We start from the raw sequence: 18115 nt of genomic DNA, 5'->3' as shown, positions 1-18115 counted from the left end.
ACGAACTAATTCCTCCGCCTCACTCAACCCAGTCCGGACCCCGATTCGTGCTTTAAGCCACCAAAATGCCCCGGCGGAAATTCATGTCTGTCCTCGTGTTGCAAAACGACGAATTCCAGAACCCCCGCTAACACCTCCTCAGCGACAAGAAAAATGCCACAACCTTCCACCTCGTCCACCGCGCCCAAAATGACCCCCGAATCCACGACGTCGATGCCCCGGATATGGTGTTCAAGGAGGTTGCCGCGCCGAACATGCGCCAGACCTCTGAGCCCGCCGTCGGTTCTGGAGCATCGCAATACTCGGCTGCATCGGGTCGAAGCAAGATCAAGTCGAGGGGAGACTTAGAGGACGAGTTCGGATCAGATGTCAGGAAGAATGAGGGCGAGGCGGCCAATTATGGTATTTTCTATGATGACTCTGAATATGACTACATGCAACATATGCGGGATCTGGGGTCAAGTGGAGAAGGGTACTTCGTGGATGCGTCCAGCCACAAGAAGGGAAAGGGGAAAGAGAAGGTGGATTTGGCAGATGCCCTCCGGCAAGCCTCCCTCAACGACAGACAGAGCGACGCTGGGCTCAGCATGAGCAGCAGTGTGAGTCGGAGTGCCAGCGACATCTTCGGCGAGGATCTTGCACCGTCAGAGTTTGTGAGGAAAACCACATATCAAGACCAGCAGAATATCCCGGACGCGATTGGGGGTTTCCAACCTGACATGGACCCGAGACTGCGGGAGGTGCTCGAGGCACTCGAAGATGATGCATATGTGGATGATGAGGATGATATCTTTGAGCAACTGGCTGAGGATGTCGTCGAAGTTGACCCAAGGGAGTGGGAAGCAAGCGGCTGGGGAGACCAAGACCAGATGGACCGATATTTGCACGACGATGGTTGGGAAACTGATGACACGATTAAAGCTTCATCACCTACGAATGGCACACCGAAAAGGTCGAAGAAGAAAGAGCCCGTTGAACCAACTGATCCAGATACTCTGCCCGCCCCAGACTCCGTTCCAGCACCAACTGGAGAGGATGATAATGCCTGGCTTGACGAATTCAACAAATTCAAGAAAGACGCCAAGACGGCCAAGGCACCGAAGCCCGCCGCACCATCTGATGTCCAGTCCTCGATTCTTACAGGAGCTTCTGCACTCACAGCAGGAGGGCGGAAGAAGAAGCGAAAAGGCGCCATGACATCGACTTCTGGCTACAGTATGACGTCCTCAGCTCTTCACCGCACGGAAGGTCTCACCATCCTTGATCAACGCTTCGACAAGATCGAGGAAGAGTACGCGGCAGAGGAACTCCCAGACGACGCCTCTATGGTGTCGGGGATGAGCAAAATGTCTGGATTCAGCAAAATGTCTGGCATGTCAAATATGAGCGAGGCACCAGCGCTGAGGTCAGACTTCGACAATATCATGGATGACTTCTTAGGCGGGTATTCCATGGCGGGGAAGAGGAGGGTCAAAAAGGGCGCTCAACAGAGCGGGTTGGAGCAACTGGATGAGATTCGGAAGGGTTTGGGACCTGCGAGGGTGAAGACGCAGAAAGCGTAAAAAGTCACGGGGGAGACCTGAAATCTGGTTTACACCTGTCATTGCGGGAGGCTCTATCCAGGCGTTCAGGAAAGAGAAGCATCGATACTATGAGAGATCTACGACGTTTACTGGCATTCATGGCTTGGCCAATATACCCGGGTCAAGAAGGCCATAGCTGCCTAGGTGCAATAGGTAATGCTTATTGAAGCTTAACATTCTTCCAATTGCTTGGTAGTCACGCGTCTGCCCGCCTGTGGACCTTATGCAGCAACCATACTCACTTGATATGGACTTCGTGGTGGCGTGGGGTACATCATTGGATGCTCCTTCTCTCTGTCGCCATGTAGCCTACCGCGTGCCTGCCGCGTGCCTGCCGCGTACCTGCCTCTTCTCGTTTCACACGACCGGCTCCCCGAAAGCATATTGCTGGTGATGCAAGCTTATCAGCCCCAGAGTGCTCTTGTCAGGACACCTAGTCCTCACGCCGGAAGAACTGCCGTGATGAATGCTTCCAGCCCTTTCTCGAACAGCTCATTCGCCACCCCTATGCCGCCGGGATGCTCTACCGGCGCCAGGGGATTCTTAACCACAAACTCGACGTACAGATTCGCCCAGATCTGATGCAGGTATGCGCGCAAGTGGTTCTGCTTTGTATCGGTGAGCATGACGAACTTCATGCGGGTCGGGGTCTCGTAGTAGTGCAGCTTGTATTCGCCGGTGCGGTATGCCAGGAAGGTGTCGTCGTCGCCGCCAAGCTTCTGCACCATGTTGCGCAGCGAGAAGACCAGCCCGAATATCAGCTTTTCATCGTCGGCATGCGACATGCCCTTGCGCCCCGTCGGTGCGTCGCCACTGCTGGTGATGCTGGAGCCGGATTGCGGGCGCGCGGCCTTGCTGCTCGACGACACTGGCCGCGGCGTCCATCGTCTGCTGTAGATACACTCGGCTGGCGGTGGTGATTGGATCAGCGGCGCATGCACGGCGACGATGGAGCAGGGTGCTTACTGTGGCGATCAAAGATGTAGAAGGAGTAGAGCACCATGGCGTCCGGGGATGACTGCAAGATGGGCGGGCCGTCGCACCAGATATGTGCGCAACGAGGTGTGGATATGGGGTAAGGCGGACGACAAGGGGTCCAGAGCTGGGACTGGCCAAGGCTGAATGCTGGGTTGCCCTTCGAGCCTGCAGGAGTGGGTTGGTGGTGGTTGCTGCCTCAGGCGCGATTCGAGAAATTTATCAGACCTCTGCAAAGAAACCGCCCCTCACTCTCGACCCCCAGACCCCCTTCTATCTCGTGCTCTTACCATTCCAATTGCCTAGCTGAGACGGAATATCCTCTCTGCCTAGTTTCTGGGCCATCACCTTGTTGCTAGCGAGACTCTCCTGGTACCTTTCATGTCAATCCCTTTTCTTATCACAATCGTCCTACGCATAGCTTAAATAGCTTAATCATGCCCCCCCCACCACCGACGAAACAGTCGCTGGACATCAACATCCCGGGCATCTATTCCTCGGACAATATCTCTCTGGGCGTGCCTGCTGTCGGAGAAGGCGGACGGCCTCCTCCAGTGAAGTATATGTCAGTGCTTGCGTCGTGTTCAGTGCCTTGAGGGTATTCGATCGACCCCACTAACCCACATCCTTCACAGGTCTGCCCCCGCATATCACAGCCCTCTCCGACATCACAAGCGAGCAGCCTCCTCCACGAGGCCCGTGAAGGTGTGCTGAACAATGTCCATCTAGAATTGTTTACTTGGTTGATTGTTCCTTCCCCATCTGACGCGCCTGGCAGGAAACGCTCAACGCTCGCTCCGAGTACAGCAACAGCGAAGATGACGGAACCGCCCAGCACCGCATCAATCAATACCTGATAAAGCAGGAGATAGGCCGGGGATCGTTCGGAGCAGTACATCTCGCCGTGGATCAGTATGGGCAAGAATATGTGAGGATCCTGATGCGGGTGGCCTTCGAGACTATGGCATTGGCTCTCGCTAACGCCTCGAGGCACAGGCTGTTAAGGAATTCTCCAAGTCCCGCCTGCGGAAGCGGGCCCAGTCCAACCTACTCCGTCGCCCGAGTGCGAGGCGGCGACGCCAGGGAGCACTCGCGGCTGGCCTAGGATTCAACTCGCCGCTGCATCGGCATTCGTCTTCTGAGGCGGAGAATAACTCTCTGGACCTGATAAAGGAGGAGATCGCCATCATGAAGAAGCTGAACCATCCGAACGTAGTGTCGCTTATCGAGGTGCTCGACGACCCTGAAGAAGACTCTCTGTACATGGTCATGGAAATGTGCAAGAAGGGCGTTGTGATGCAGGTAGGCCTTGAAGAGCGGGCAGATCCCTACGATGAGGAACACTGCCGATGCTGGTTTCGAGACATGATATTGGGCATTGAGTATCGTACGTCTGTCAAGAACAGGTACCAACCCCTCTTTTACTAAATCTTATTTTAGTTCACGCTCAAGGAATCATACACCGAGACATCAAGCCCGACAATTGTCTCGTAACCGACGATGACGTCCTGAAAATTGTCGACTTCGGCGTGTCAGAGATGTTTGAGAAAGAGTCAGAGATGAAGACTGCCAAATCTGCTGGCTCGCCCGCTTTCATGCCTCCCGAGCTGTGTGTTGCCAAACACGGGCAGGTTTCGGGGAAGGCCGCCGATATTTGGTCGATGGGAGTTACACTTTTCTGTTTACTGTTCGGCAGGATCCCATTCGAGAAAACCGGCATGATCGACTTATATCAATCAATACGAAATGACGTCCCGGATCTTGGGCCGAAGTGCACTGAAGATCTTCGCGACCTGCTACTGAGGGTTCTAGAAAAGGAGCCAAATAAGCGAATCAGGATGGACGAACTCAGAGTATGTGTTCAAGAATGGCGGGAAATACCGCACTAATTTGCGTAGGAACATCCATGGGTTACAAGGCGAGGGACAGACCCTCTACTACCAACATCGGAAAATGTTGCTATTATTGTCGAAGAACCCACAGATGAAGAAGTCAATGCTGCTATTACAGGGAACATGGGTCATCTTGTGACAGTCGTAAGTGATGAGCTTATCTTTAAGCGTTAATTGCCCTACCGAGAGGCTCTAACAACTATCTCAGGTTCGAGCCGTAAAACGCTTCAAGCAGCTACTCTTTCGGAGACGACCCGAACTAATGGAGGGTATTTTGGGTAGCGCATCTCGTATCGTACAGCCTCCCCTTTCAATTCGGCCTTCACAATTGCGGAAATCGAAGTCTCAAGACACCGATAATCGCCGACCCATCGAAGGAGCACTCACAACCGAGGGGATTCATCGAGTTATTAAAGTGGACGATAACGACAAGCGGGTTCCAGACTATGCCGACGAAATGGAATTTGCAAAGCCCGGTCTACTTTCCCCGATACTTCGAAACGGAGGCCCATCAAAGGGTGCCATTACAAGCGGCCCAGAGATCCGCCAGCCCCCCCACATCACTGACGCAAAAGTCATCCATGATAACATGTTGTTTCGCCCACCACAAGCATCCCAACCCATCGCCATCCCCAACCTTCCTGGCAGCTCCACACCCGCAACACCAGTCGGTAAAGGCCACGCTCACGATCCGCTCGAAGACACTCTTTTCCTAAATATCGGTACCGGCGAAGACACGCCACCCGAAACTGCCAGCCAACCCATCGTCTCGGAATCACCCTCCGCCGTCGACATGGACGTCTACGAAACTGCATACCAAGAAGAAATCCAACGTATCCTCAAACGAAAAGAAGGCCGTCGCCCAACGCTCTACCTCACCCGCCGCGTCGAAAACATCAAAGCAATCCGCGAAAATGAATGCATCTTCGACTCAGGCCGTGCAGTTGGCAACGAGCTTAAAGGGGGTTTGAAGGCGATTGTAGAGCGTGCAAAAAAGGGCGTAGAAGAGCGGGGTGAGGCGCAGAAGGTGGTGGAGGGAAAGGAGGGTCTCTTGTCAAGGGGACTAAGAGGCGCAAGGGAATTTAGGGATCTAGTAGATGAGGCGAGACAGCAAGTCAGGGAGCAGGAGAGGAGTAGGAGTTCGACGCCGCAACCGGGGGAGAGGAGGAAGGGGAGGGATGCGGGGTCTGAGACTGGGACTGAGACTGGGGCTGGGGATGGGAGTAGAAATGTGACCCCGGTTAGTGAGACGAGGGGGATGATGTAAAAGGGAGTGTGTTTTTGGGTGTACTTGGGATGGGAATGGGCTAGAATGGTTTGGATGGGTTGTGATGAGATGGATTCGGTGGCCCTGCGGCCTCACCACCACTATTATTACTATTATTATTATTACTATTATCACATCACTTTTTTGGTCAAGTTTGTATGCAAGATGGTCAACTTGGAATCTATAAATCGAAGCGAATGCGGCTGCATGTATACATGAACTATCAATTAAATACATTCATGGATAGCAGATTTTCGAGCGATCATATTTCCATTGCTGGGAGAGATTAATGTTGGAATAAAGTTCTGAGTAATAGACGATCGGCGCGGGTTTTAGCACTTTTGCTGAATCATGTTTTCTTGAGTTGAATAAGTGAATGGTAGTCAGTGAGTAGTGATGAATAGTATTGTAAATAGCAAGCGGTGGACAGTACTTGAAGTCTTGGAGAAAGAGTTGGGTGATCATGACTGGGACTCGTTAGCAGTCTTCAGTAGTCGGGGGCAGTACGTTAACAGGCATTTGACATATACAACATATTAAAAAAGTATTGTCAAGTAGGAGTGTAGTACTCCGTCCACAACACGCCACAAGCCCTAAGACGAGACAGAACCTCCTGCATGTACGGATCGTAATTCTGACGGCAAGCCCATGGCCACACAGCATCCCTCGACAGCGGAGATATGCATTGTAGCACAGGGGAGGTTGGCCAACATCTGACCGGCCTCATTGCCGTGAAATACGCGCTGACCTGCTACAGGTCCGGTTCAGAGGGTGGCTTACTCCCATTTGCCCTCGAATAAACAAAACACTGAACGTGTCCTTTAAATCACATGCAACTAGAAACATGTCGTGGTGTGACTGAATTACCCCGTGATGGCGAGGATGATGTGATAGACAAAAATCCAATGATGATTTGCTGCTTGAGATAGGGGATGCGTTGCTCGCATACGTCGGTTGGTACCGCTCTACTTGAATGTTAGTAATACTAGACCCGTGGAATTACAAAGGGGTTCTCGAATCCATCGCCGTTGGGGTCGGGTGATTCCTGTGATAGCGAGATGGGATTGAATGGAGGTCCTGTGACAACGAGGGGTTGATTTACTTACAGGAGATAAGGGTGCGGGAAGCAACAGGTTCCTAAAAGTTCATAATGAAGCGTTGTGTAGGGCTAGCAGTAGTCAGATAAGAGGTATTCGCATTTCCCTCGGTGGTTCGACGCTAGAATAAGTAGTTTAAGGAAAGGCGAGGTTGAAGAAACCCTGCTCACTCGTTGCATAGAGATTCCAAATGCCCATATTATTTTGCGATCATCATGGTAAGTGAATGAGGGATTCTTTGGCTCGATTACCGTATTTAAATTTGTCAACATAAACCGCCTGTAGTCATTGGCAATCTGTAGAGAGGATCACGGCGCGCTGTCGCCTAGGTGGTTTGTTTGGCGAATTGACCTAGATCGGCGCGCTAGCAACGGCCAACACAGATGAACACATGAAGTTGTGCTGCGTAAAATGGCTCTGCCAGTACTATGGTGGCCCGTTCCTGGAAATAGTGTCCAATGGATCCACCACGGGTTCACCCGATCATCGATGGATATTACATAGGGGAGGAGGGACATCAACCGATTTGCAGGATTGCTTATCTCGCATGCTGCCGCTGTCACGCAAGCTGTCCTGTTCGAGCACCGCTTACTTGTTATACGGCAGTCTCGATAAAGATGAGCGGTGGTAAGTCAGACCGCCAAATAGTAATGAGCCCACAGATTGCTCGACTCTGCCTCTGAGCCGTCCCACGCATACTCACCGCGATGCTTAAAAATACAAATTAGCATCGAAGTCCGCATACGCACCTATAAGCGATAGGCCCGGCGATATGAGGGTCTAGGCTGGAAGAAGCCAATAGCATGCGGGAAGTACAAAGGTACATGTTGTCTTTTAAATGGCCGCCCGAGCCCGAGCGAACGGGTCTAACCAGAAGGGCGGATCTCGGAAGAGGTCAGTGCGAAAATCACGGAGATGGAGAGTGCAGTCGTGTGAGGCTTGCAGCTATTTTGCAGGATGAAGATACGATCTGCGCAGGTTGGCTGCAGGTAGAGAAAGGCGTCGGCTGAGGCATTTTTGACTGGTCCGTCGGCTGGGGCATTCGTACTGTGGGAGACGACTCGGGGGAATTGACTTGCGGACTGCAGGTGAGGTTGAAGAGCACTGGCCGGCGGGTGCGCCATCGATGTGAGGGCGCGGGTGCGGGGGGAAGCTGGAAATCAAGGGACAGGACGGCAGGTTCAGCACGCCTCGCGTCAACGGCGAGTACATAAAGGGGGATACAGGATTCACGACGGACGCGATCCAGTTGTACAGCAGGAAAGATGGTGAGTTTGATGGGTCTCGCTTTGGGCTGGTCAGGCTGGACTGGCCCGCGTTGACTGCATGGGGAGTCGAGCCAAAACAGGGAGTGAGGATCGCAGTGAGGATCGCAGTGAGTGGAAGGGCAAGCTGGCCGGAAGGGTGTGATACCAACACGTCTGAAGACGGGTTTTCCGGGAGGTGCGCTTCGCATGTAACGACACTTGACGTGAGGTCGAGAGATGGTGGAGGAGAGGGCCGTGCACGTGGCTGAATGGTGGCCACGGTGAAAGCAACGACGTCAAATCTTCAAAGTCTCCAGGACAGTCATGGTAGACAATGCCGCCGTCACCGCCTTCAGGCGCTTGCAAGTCCGGGACTGTTGCGCGTGCCGCTTGGTCATCTCGTGATTGAGGTGATGAATAATATCGCGGCGATGCTGCCTCTCAGCCGACAGCCTGGGAGGTGAAGAAGGGGAGTCTCAGAGCGCGGCGCGAAGCTCAACGCCGCAGCATCTTTCACGTCGCACTGCTCTCAGTGCACGGCGCCCCGCGCTTCTCCCGTGCTGAGGGCTTGGAGCAATAATCGACTGGCGGCCTGCGCTGGGAAATGAAATCAGTTTAGTTCGTCTGTTGCAAAATCGCGCACTCAAACCTGGGCAGTGCAGCTTTCCCGCCCGGCACTCAACCTCCCACCGCTGCACAATCCACCCCGCATACAAAATACCAGTCGGCAGTCCCCAGGCAAACAACCAACTCGAGTGCTACCCCTTCGCTGCTACTATACACAACCACTGCGCTGCTCAGCTGCCGTCCGTTCCTGGCCCGCCACAGGCCTCCGACCGACATCACCGCTGCCGATCGTGCCCGGCCCGCGTCCACAGCCACTTCGCAATCCCGATTGCTCGTTTGTAATCCGGCTGCTCGTCGAGCTGCTTCCACCTCGTCGCTTCGAAAGCACGCTTTTCGGGCTTGCCATCGCCTGAGTCCTTCACCGTGACTTCCCACATAAACCCAAGTCACACCCAACACACCCTCCTCAACCTGATCTCCACCACCAACCGCAGGAGAAACACCGCCGTTTTGCGGGTAACACAATAACACAATCTGGGCTGCGCCCCAGCCCTCGAGACGTACACGTACGTCTCCGCAGAACAATCCTCCAACTTTCTGTCCTCAGCCCGTCCATCTTTGCCGTCGAGTCCGACGACAACTGTAGCCATGGCCGCCCCAACCGGTAGCAACCCTCCCAGCGCAGCCTCCAAACCCGTCGCCTCACCAGTGCCCTCCGTCTCCACCGTTTCTTCATTGCACTCGCAACCCGATGCCCAGTTCGCTCTTCCGCCTCCCTCGCATCCTGGGGTGAACGGCGTGCAGGCGAACGGCGATGCGGCTCTAAAGCCAAAGAAGCCCACGATGACGTCGCGCATCAGCGGCATGTTTGGCCGAAGAGACGACAGCAGAGAGTCTTCGCGTATCAACCTCTCCGAAAAGAACGCCGAGTCCAAAGCTGCAAACAGTGCCGCGTCAACTGTCTCGAGCACCACCGGCCGCCCGGCGCCCTCGCGCCAGGCATCCGCCACAACCAAGAAGAAAGACGCTGCACTCCCTCCATACAGACGCTACTGGGTCAACGAAGATGGCACGCACGAACATCACCTCAAGGTTGCGAAGCGCCAAGAGAAGCTGACCGATATGTTCCAGAACCTCATGATGGGCAAGAAGAAGGAGGGACACCACGACGAGCAGCCCCTAAGCTTGATGGCAAACTGGGTCGATGTCATGCGGAACGAGAAGGAGAAACTTGCAGAACAGAAGAATTCCAGCACCAATACTTCTCAAACCCTGGTTCAGAAATACGGCAAATGTCAAGAGGTGGTCGGACGCGGTGCCTTTGGCATTGTGCGTGTTGCGCACAAGACTGACGCAAAGGACCCCAAGCGCGAACAGCTATATGCTGTCAAGGAGTTCAAGCAACGGCCAGGAGAGTCTTCCAAGAAGTACACCAAGCGTTTAACTGCCGAATTCTGCATTTCTTCCTCAATGCAACATCCAAACGTCATCAACACATTGGATCTCCTTCAGGACGACAAGGGCATCTACTGCGAAGTTATGGAGTACTGTTCTGGTGGCGACTTGTACACTCTCGTTCTCGCAGCTGGCCAGCTCGAAGTTGCCGAGGCTGACTGCTTCTTCAAGCAGCTCATGCGGGGCGTCGAGTACATGCACGAGATGGGCGTGGCGCACCGTGACCTAAAACCCGAAAATCTCCTCCTGACCCAGCACGGCTCCATCAAGATCACCGACTTCGGGAACGGGGAGTGCTTCCGCATGGCCTGGGAAAAGGAAGCTCACATGACTGCTGGACTGTGCGGGTCAGCTCCTTACATTGCTCCGGAGGAATACGTTGATCGTGAATTCGACCCGCGTGCTGTCGACGTGTGGGCCTGTGGCATTATCTACATGGCCATGAGGACCGGACGTCACCTTTGGCGTGTTGCTCAGAAGGGCGAGGATGAATTCTTTGATCGGTACCTGGAAGACCGAAAAGAGGAGGCAGGCTACAGGCCCATTGAAGTTTTGCGACGGGTGAGTCGTCCCAGCCCCTTTCAGAGATTTTCAAGCTAATGTGGCGGCAGCGTCAATGCCGTAACGTGATCTATTCGATCCTTGACCCTAACCCGACTCGTCGGCTCACAGCCCACCAAGTTCTCTTCTCCGAATGGGTCAAGGAGATCAAAGTCTGCCGCGCTGGCGACGAAGGCTTCTAAAAGTATATCGGGGCCAGGGACACCAATCGCTGATGCTATCCTCCAAGTAGCACTGGCGCTCAATTTCGTCAGTCTGGTCTGATTACGACACTTCTTCCCCATCTCGAGCCAACTGAATCCATGTCGCCCTCAGAGACTCGATTTAATACCCCTCGCCGATTCTTCTCTTCTTTGCAACTCAGCATAGACCAGTTCTAGCGAGACATACCCTTTAATCATGATGCAACAGCATAGCGGGAGCACCCACTCTGGCCCTGTTTGCACATTTTCCCCTTTTCGTTCGCATGGCGTTTGACCATTATCAGCACGGCGTTCCCAAGGACAAACACGAAACCAACAAGACCTAGAGACGGCCGGCGGGATTTTTGCAGGAGCGATTACAGGCTTCAGGCGGGAGGAATGTTCAGAATTTTTGGGTGGTAGTCAGGTTGGCTTTCGCTCGCTCCCAAAGGCTTATTTGGTGTGTTGTATTTTGAGTACTGGTAACATAGGGTTGGTGGTGGTAGGGGAAGGGGTACCCCGTGGCGATTCTTGTTTCCTTCTGATGATAGCACGCACGCACGCATGATGCTTGTATTTTGAGCGTGCCGTGCGTTGCGCCGTATGCCCGCGTTAGAGCACACACATGGTTTACGATTCGGGTTTCATGATGTGCCGAGTACATTTGTGAGGTCTGATCGCAGTGCATGATATGGATTTGCTTAAGGACCTTGTTGTATTAGTATTGTACAGTAACTTTGGAGAGACGTCATATACCCAAAGGGCGGAACTAATTCTTGGTGTCACATTTCGGCGCTAGTCGGCCCCAGTGTGGGCGAAGTGGGTGATGTGGTGAATTCCCCAATCTTGACATCTTGGCAATGATGTCTGAGCTCTGGACAAAGGAACTACTCTGGTTCGAGGCGGTGAATACGACACCTTGCACGAACGCTTTCGCCAAAACAAACCTTCACACCGTGGTTTCGCACTCTGCAGCCTGTTCATATACCTGAAGCTGCTCATGGTGCCGCCGCAGGTCGTCGGGCACCTCCTTCTGCACCACTCGTAGCTAGGATAAGCTATGCGACCAAGCAATGCCCTCGATTGGCGCACGAGTCTGCAAATGGACAACCCTACTCCTGCTCTGCAGCATTCCGACGCCGGCCCAGCCCACAAATGACACCACTCTGGCCGAAAATCCCTCCAGCGTCTCCGTCGCCTCCAGTAGCGCGACCAAGAGCCCTTCTGTACTCACTTCGCCGTCGTTGAAGCCCTCGACCGCGTCCTTCTCTGACAGGACATGTCCTTTCCGCACCATCAACTACATCACGCACACACTGCCGCAGCAATGCCTAAGGACCGCTTGGTCGGCACCCACCCAGGCGGCATCGTCGGGATCAGATTCTTCAGGAGAGGCATTGCCCAGCCCCTGGGTGGCGATACCGTGGATAGGGGACGGCGCTGCAGATAACCGGCAGGAAACGAAGGCACTTGGCGATTCGAGCGCGAGCACAATTCCCACCTCCCAGGAGACCGGTGCTCCCGATACCGCGACGGCTAGCAGCACGACCAGCAGTCAATCTGATGCCGAAGCCGAGACCGATTCCCCCCTTGACAACGCCAATTTCCTATCGTTCGAAGATTGGAAGAAGAAGAATCTTGTCCGTGCTGACCAGTCGCCCGAGAACGTTGGGCAAGGTCGGGCCGCCTCGTCTGAATCCAGAGCCCAGCGGCGACCAGTCAATATCAATGCACTCGACTCATTAGGAGAGGAGTCAGAAATCGAGATAGACTTTGGTGGATTCGGAGACCCTGCCGAAGGGGGGGTTGGAACTGCGAGCTCTCCTTCCGGGACCCAGGATTCTGTCGAGGCCACGAAGCCAGCAGAAGATGAAGACAATGTCGCCCCGAGCTCCTGGGCGCTCAGCAAAGATGCTGGGAAGACGTGCAAGGAGCGTTTCAATTACGCCTCTTTTGACTGTGCGGCCACTGTCCTCAAGACCAACTCTCGAGCTAAGAGCTCGTCTGCCGTTCTCGTTGAGAACAAGGACAGCTACATGCTGAACGAATGTTCGGCCCAGAATAAATTCGTCATTGTCGAACTCTGTGACGACATTCTTGTCGACACGGTTGTTCTAGCAAACTATGAGTTCTTTTCTTCTATGTTCCGTCATTTTCGGGTCAGTGTGTCTGATCGATATCCAGTGAAGATGGACCGCTGGAGAACCCTGGCTACTTTTGAAGCGCGCAATTCACGAGACATCCAACCTTTCCTTGTCAAGGCACCCCAAATCTGGGCACGATATCTACGTATTGAGTTCCTTACGCATTATGGTAATGAGTTTTATTGTCCACTCAGTTTGTTACGAGTTCATGGCACCACGATGATGGAGCAGTTCAGGCGCGAGGAGGAGGAAGCCCGGGGGGATGATGACTTTGTAGAGCCGATTGAGGCCGCAGAGGGAGAACCGATTATGACAGCCGCTGCGGTTACGGATAGTGGGCCTGTACCAGCCGAGCAGGTGCCGATTGAACCGGAGAAAGGGACAGACATAGTGCCGGGAGTACCCACAAAAGCAGACAACGCATCACAACCTGCAGACACTACAGAAGCAACCAGCCCAAAAGCCAACGCAGAACCACATCAGTCGAGTCCCGAAAATGCCCGTTCTAGATCTGCGGACTCTGCACCGCCCACCGACTCTAATGCTGTGTCCAGCGATGCCGAGAAGAAGTCTGAGCAATCGGCTGCACCGTCACCGCCGTCGTCAGATTCCCATAACACCAGCGATGCAGGGAAGACAGAAACTACCCTTGTTGAGAATAGTCAACGCACTGAACTACCTGCTGCCACAAACTCGACTAAGGCCGGATCTGCATCTCAACCCTCCGCGGACGAGAGGGCCGCTTCTACAGGGCCCCTCTTTCACCAGAACGGAAACGCAGCCTCCAAAGCTTCTGTCAATGAAACTTCAAACACTCCTGCTACATCTCCACCAACCAAAGCGGCCTCCAACGTGACGACCAATAGCACGCCCATCCAGAAGGACTCGCAGACCCGCAGCTCGTCACAGACCCAGCCCAATACGGCATCCCCAACCACCCAAGAATCCTTCTTCAAATCGATCCACAAACGCCTTCAGCAACTCGAAGCCAATAGCACCCTCTCTCTTCAATACATCGAAGAGCAATCCCGGATTCTCCGCGATGCGTTCATTAAAGTAGAAAAGCGGCAGCTTTCAAAGACGGAGAAATTCTTGGACCACCTGAACAGCACGGTCATGCTGGAGCTGAAGAGCTACCGCAGTATGTATGATCAGCTGTGGCAGAGTACGATCCTAGAGCTTGAAAGCATGAAGGAGAGGCAGAAAGCCGAGGTAGGGGAGATTGGAGCGAGGTTGAGTCTTGTTGCCGACGAATTGGTTTGGCAAAAGAGAATGGCCGTCGTACAGTCCACACTCCTTCTCCTCTGTCTTGGCCTAGTTCTCTTTGTTCGGTCAGGAACAGTGGGCACTCAACTAGATGTCCCCATAGTCCAGCAGCTCGGTAGCAAGTACTCCCGCTTCTTCGATACTCCGCCCGGGACGCCCGAAGCCTCTAGAAATGTCAGCCGTAGGCGCACATTCCGGAATATGTGGCGAAGTGATACCTCAGGTCTCAGCGAACCTAGCGGCCATCTCAGCGACGGCATCAACGTGACTTCAGATGCGGAGACAGATGGAAGACGGAGCCCCGTCCAAGTTGAATTTAGTCCCTCAACGCCCGTCACCCCCGATGCAACCTCAGAAGCAGGATCGTCGCCCGTGCAGATCAGGGTCAACCCCGACGGCACTCCGGTCCTCGACGGCAATGAGGTCGACGGCACGGGTCTTCCCACCCCTACCACCACCATTGCTGAAGCCGAAGCCGAGGATCAAGCGAAAAGAATCCAAGTCCTAGCGACGCAATCCGGGCCCGCCACACCACGCGGTTCTCGCGACAGCCGCCCCTCGTGGGAAGAAGTGAATCGCGCCGTCGATCTTCTCAAAGCGGAAGAACTGGGCAAGGAGTCACATATAGACATAAACGTCGACAGGGATAGGCCGAGAAGGAAGAAGCGGAGCCCGCTGAGGCGAGCTGAGAGCTATAATGAGCCGAATAATAGCTCGAATGACACCAGTGTGGATGATTCGCCGGGTGATGATGATGTTGGGGATTTGTTCGTTGGGGGGTGAGGGAGGTAAGCGGATTGATTCTGCTCCCTCGACAACCTTAAGAGCGGACTCGGTTGCCGAATTTCTTGATTTACGATTTGCGTTTGCAGCTAACTATTCTTTGTGATTTTTTTGCATGCATGCATGGATAGGTGTTTTTGCATCGATATGGTGTTCAAGGATTAGTCATCCATTGTGGGTTGAGACTCTTTTATTCATGGGTGGGAAGGCTTTATGAAGCGTTAATGCTGTTACGGCGGTTTGATCTAGCTATTGCATATCCCAGCAAATCTATTCTTCGTTCTGCAAAGTCTTTTTGATTAGAATCGCTCGCGAGTGACATATTCTATTGTGAGAGTATGAACTTAACAGCTTCGACTCATTTAAGTCGAGTCCCACGAAGAGAAGACAATATTTGTGCTAAGGTGATGAATGATGCATTTTATCTACCATGCTGTCAGCTTAGTCCAAATCCTCAACACACCCAATATGCCTCCCGTCCCGTCCCATCCCTGCCTATCTACAACCTACTCCCCTCCCCACTCTTCCTATTCAAATACAACTTATCATTCGTGCCAACCCCATACTCTCTACACAACTCCTCACCCCTCTTCTTCTGTGCATCAATCCTGCGCTTATGCGCCGGCCCACGTTTATTCTCATTCTTCCCCAACTGCAACAAATGCACTTCATCCGGCCCATCTACAATTCTCATCGTCCGCCCTTGCGCATACATATTCGCGAGCGGAGTATCCTGGCTCACGCCTCCGCCGCCATACGCTTGAATCGCGCGGTCAATAACCGTCAGGTTAACAGCTGGGACTAGGACCTTGACTTCCGCGATCTCTTTCAACGCGCCCTTGGCGTTGGATTCGTCGATTTTAATGGCAGCGTTCAGGACTGCAAGGCGCGCGGCGTCGATTTCGATCCGGGACCGTGCAACCCGTTCGAGCATTATCCCATGCTTGTGCAGCATTTCGCCGAACGGCTTTTTGCGCTCATCATTCAGGCGCGCGAGGAACCATTCTAGTGCTTTTTCAGCGGCGCCAATAGACCGCATTGCGTGGTGGATTCGTCCGGGGCCGAGCCGCCCTTGAATGATTTCGAAGCCGCGGCCTTCGCCGAGGACCATGTTAGAGGCGGGGACTCGAACGTTAGTGAAGGTGACGTGACCGTGGCCGTGAGGAGCGTCGTCGTAACCGAAAACAGAGAGCATCCGGTGGATGGTGATGCCGGGGGCGTCGTGCGGGACGAGGATCACGGATTGTTGAGCGTATTTATCGGGGTGGTTAGGTGCGGTTTTGCCGAGCACGATGTAGATTTCACAGCGCGGGTCGCCAATGCCGGAGGACCACCATTTCTATATGAGCCGGTTAGGGGGTTGGTGATGGAGGGGGTGGGTAGTGAGGGAAGGGAATGTACTTGGCCATTGAGAACATACGAGTCACCGTCCCGCTTGATCGTCATTTCGATGTTGGTAGCATCACTAGAAGCTACCTGTGGTTCTGTCATCAAGAAGGCAGATCGGATCTTGCCTTCGAGCAGCGGGTCAAGCCATCGACGCTTCTGCTGCTCGCTGCCGTACTTGGCGATAACTTCCATGTTGCCAGTATCCGGGGCTGCGCAATTGGTAGCCTATATCCACATCAGCATCTCATACTTTCTAACCAAGCTAGAGGTAGGAAGCTGTGGATATCATCCATACCTCACTAGCAGTTCTACTCTTCCCAAGATACTCGGCCATCAAGCCATACTCCAAATTACTAAACCCCGCGCCTTCCTTAAAATGGTTCTTAGGAAGGAACATATTCCACAGTCCCAGCTTCCTAGCTTTGACTTTCAGATCCTCGATGATCTGTGGGTGTGAGGCAAAGCGTTGCGCGGTTGTTTCGCCGATTTGGCGTGTATAGACTTCGTCAGCAGGGATGCATTCTTCTTCTACGAACTTCTCTACCTATGCAATGAATACATTAGAAGCTGCAGGGCAAAGAGAAAGAGAAGTAGGGTACAGTCAAGGGATTCACGCACAAGATCCAAAGTCTTCGCAGCCCTCTCACTAACAAAGGGTCTTGCAATGGCGGGAATGCGCTGGGAAGCCGAGAGATGGCCATTCTGTGTATTAACTAGTAATTCCGACATCTTTCCCAAAATAATACTGTGATGTGTAGGTAGGAGATTCGTTGGGTGTAGCTGCAGCTTTCAAACAGGAAAATCAGAGTAATTGAACAGTGATGTAGACGACTCGGACATGACGAGTTTTAAGCTTGGGGTTACAGTCGTCTCGGCGTTTAGACGGGATGACTGGGGAGACACTTTGCGATCCCCCCGCAACGCGGTTTCCACAGAACTTTTGCCGAGGTTCGTGGACTGGCCGAAACGATTGGCTGAGGAGAAGCAAGGACCCTGTGAGATTTGTCTTTGGGGCGATTATATCATCAAAATATTAGGAATTTAGTGCTGAAGTGGGGTTGAACAGCCGGGGATGCAATTGAAGTACCTAGGTTGATGTACTAGAAAGGGGGATGGGAGTTTGCTGGCCTGGCCAATCAGAGAGCTGGTTCCATTCACAATTACATGTCTTGGCGCTAAGAGTATTTCCATGCCCCCTTCATTATGAAGAGCGATGTACACATTTATCTCTTTCAAAGAACTGTAGTATCTAAGGGTATAAAGGGTTACTTGAATAAAACTTGGGGATTGAGTCCGAATTCGGCATTCAAGTCTATTCCATCTCAGACGACGCACTTGAACCATTGGTCCTGGCTTTGGATTGTCGCATCTGTAGCTTGGAGAAGGCGAATTATACATAGTTTGAACCTGTCCAGAGATTTCCATAATTTGCCGAAGCATGGGTGAAGCCTTTCCTTGGTAAGGATATCTATGCCATCAACCATCTTAGATCAATATCCTGCAGACTCTGCTAAACTCCGCACTTTTGCCAATCATATTCACTACTACCACTTGAAACATCCTTAATTCTTGGTCGGTGGTGACATTACTCCTCTGATGCTTGACGAATCTGGGAGAGGAATCTGTAAGAAATCTCTCGCAGTGTACCCTCTCGGTCGCTAGAATCCCAGATTGCCTTACAGGCAATTCCAAAAATTGTCTTGAAAT

The 18115-nt window shown here is 53.1% G+C and overlaps 6 protein-coding genes across 6 annotated transcripts; 3 read left to right on the top strand and 3 right to left on the bottom strand.

The window, feature by feature from the left end:
- Nucleotides 1–14: 14 nt before the first annotated feature.
- Nucleotides 15–1709, top strand: BDR25DRAFT_256020 (Low temperature viability protein). The gene is made up of 2 exons (XM_033686390.1): nt 15–85; nt 143–1709. Exons 1-2 carry the CDS (start codon nt 66–68, stop codon nt 1560–1562), a joined length of 1440 nt encoding a protein of 479 aa, XP_033551106.1. The 5' UTR covers nt 15–65; the 3' UTR covers nt 1563–1709.
- BDR25DRAFT_301689 (snare-like protein) lies at nt 1601–2669 on the bottom strand. The gene is made up of 2 exons (XM_033689633.1): nt 2550–2669; nt 1601–2490 (listed from the first exon to the last, which is right to left on the bottom strand). The coding sequence occupies exons 1-2, from the start codon at nt 2584–2586 to the stop codon at nt 2024–2026; spliced, it is 504 nt and encodes a 167-aa protein (XP_033551105.1). The 5' UTR covers nt 2587–2669; the 3' UTR covers nt 1601–2023.
- Nucleotides 2670–2824: 155 nt separating this feature from the next.
- BDR25DRAFT_281108 (kinase-like protein) lies at nt 2825–5717 on the top strand (the record flags this gene model as incomplete). The annotated part of the gene is made up of 7 exons (XM_033687864.1): nt 2825–3123; nt 3194–3263; nt 3337–3486; nt 3555–3945; nt 3999–4411; nt 4457–4594; nt 4659–5717. Exons 1-7 carry the CDS (start codon nt 2996–2998, stop codon nt 5715–5717), a joined length of 2349 nt encoding a protein of 782 aa, XP_033551104.1. The 5' UTR covers nt 2825–2995.
- A 40-nt stretch (nt 5718–5757) lies between these two features.
- Nucleotides 5758–8459, bottom strand: BDR25DRAFT_351823 (uncharacterized protein; the record flags this gene model as incomplete). Its single annotated transcript, XM_033694919.1, has 16 exons — nt 5758–5801; nt 5858–5920; nt 5953–6022; nt 6057–6190; nt 6306–6468; nt 6498–6682; nt 6709–6794; nt 6824–6885; nt 6985–7093; nt 7127–7165; nt 7196–7351; nt 7407–7493; nt 7564–7645; nt 7686–7861; nt 7890–8363; nt 8395–8459. The coding sequence occupies 16 exons, from the start codon at nt 8457–8459 to the stop codon at nt 5758–5760; spliced, it is 1995 nt and encodes a 664-aa protein (XP_033551103.1).
- A 696-nt stretch (nt 8460–9155) lies between these two features.
- Nucleotides 9156–11028, top strand: BDR25DRAFT_120418 (Pkinase-domain-containing protein). Its single transcript, XM_033683697.1, has 2 exons — nt 9156–10644; nt 10695–11028. The coding sequence occupies exons 1-2, from the start codon at nt 9277–9279 to the stop codon at nt 10824–10826; spliced, it is 1500 nt and encodes a 499-aa protein (XP_033551102.1). The 5' UTR covers nt 9156–9276; the 3' UTR covers nt 10827–11028.
- A 4446-nt stretch (nt 11029–15474) lies between these two features.
- On the bottom strand, nt 15475–17279 carry BDR25DRAFT_256004 (acyl-CoA dehydrogenase NM domain-like protein). The gene is made up of 4 exons (XM_033686389.1): nt 17027–17279; nt 16704–16952; nt 16421–16633; nt 15475–16358 (listed from the first exon to the last, which is right to left on the bottom strand). Exons 1-4 carry the CDS (start codon nt 17135–17137, stop codon nt 15519–15521), a joined length of 1413 nt encoding a protein of 470 aa, XP_033551101.1. The 5' UTR covers nt 17138–17279; the 3' UTR covers nt 15475–15518.
- Nucleotides 17280–18115: the final 836 nt, after the last annotated feature.

Source organism: Lindgomyces ingoldianus (assembly GCF_010093535.1).
Source record: "Lindgomyces ingoldianus strain ATCC 200398 unplaced genomic scaffold BDR25scaffold_7, whole genome shotgun sequence".
Classification (NCBI taxonomy): domain Eukaryota; kingdom Fungi; phylum Ascomycota; class Dothideomycetes; order Pleosporales; family Lindgomycetaceae; genus Lindgomyces; species Lindgomyces ingoldianus.
The sequence above is the reverse complement of the archived record's forward strand: the minus strand, read 5'-3'. Positions and strand labels throughout refer to the sequence as shown.

Bases quoted from the DNA above. Each gene is read 5' to 3' on its own strand.
- BDR25DRAFT_301689 (XM_033689633.1), bottom strand. From the start codon at position 2,586: ATGGTGCTCTACTCCTTCTACATCTTTGATCGCCACA. The intron at 2,491-2,549 runs GTAAGCACCCTG...CACCACCGCCAG, and splicing joins CTACATCTTTGATCGCCACA to CCGAGTGTATCTACAGCAGA.
- BDR25DRAFT_256004 (XM_033686389.1), bottom strand. From the start codon at position 17,137: ATGTCGGAATTACTAGTTAATACACAGAATGGCCATCTCTCGGCTTCC. The intron at 16,634-16,703 runs GTATGGATGATA...ATGTGGATATAG, and splicing joins AGAGTAGAACTGCTAGTGAG to GCTACCAATTGCGCAGCCCC. The intron at 16,359-16,420 runs GTACATTCCCTT...CGGCTCATATAG, and splicing joins CGTATGTTCTCAATGGCCAA to AAATGGTGGTCCTCCGGCAT.
- BDR25DRAFT_256020 (XM_033686390.1), top strand. From the start codon at position 66: ATGCCCCGGCGGAAATTCAT. The intron at 86-142 runs GTCTGTCCTCGT...ACACCTCCTCAG, and splicing joins ATGCCCCGGCGGAAATTCAT to CGACAAGAAAAATGCCACAA.
- BDR25DRAFT_120418 (XM_033683697.1), top strand. From the start codon at position 9,277: ATGGCCGCCCCAACCGGTAGCAACCCTCCCAGCGCAGCCTCCAAACCC. The intron at 10,645-10,694 runs GTGAGTCGTCCC...ATGTGGCGGCAG, and splicing joins CCATTGAAGTTTTGCGACGG to CGTCAATGCCGTAACGTGAT.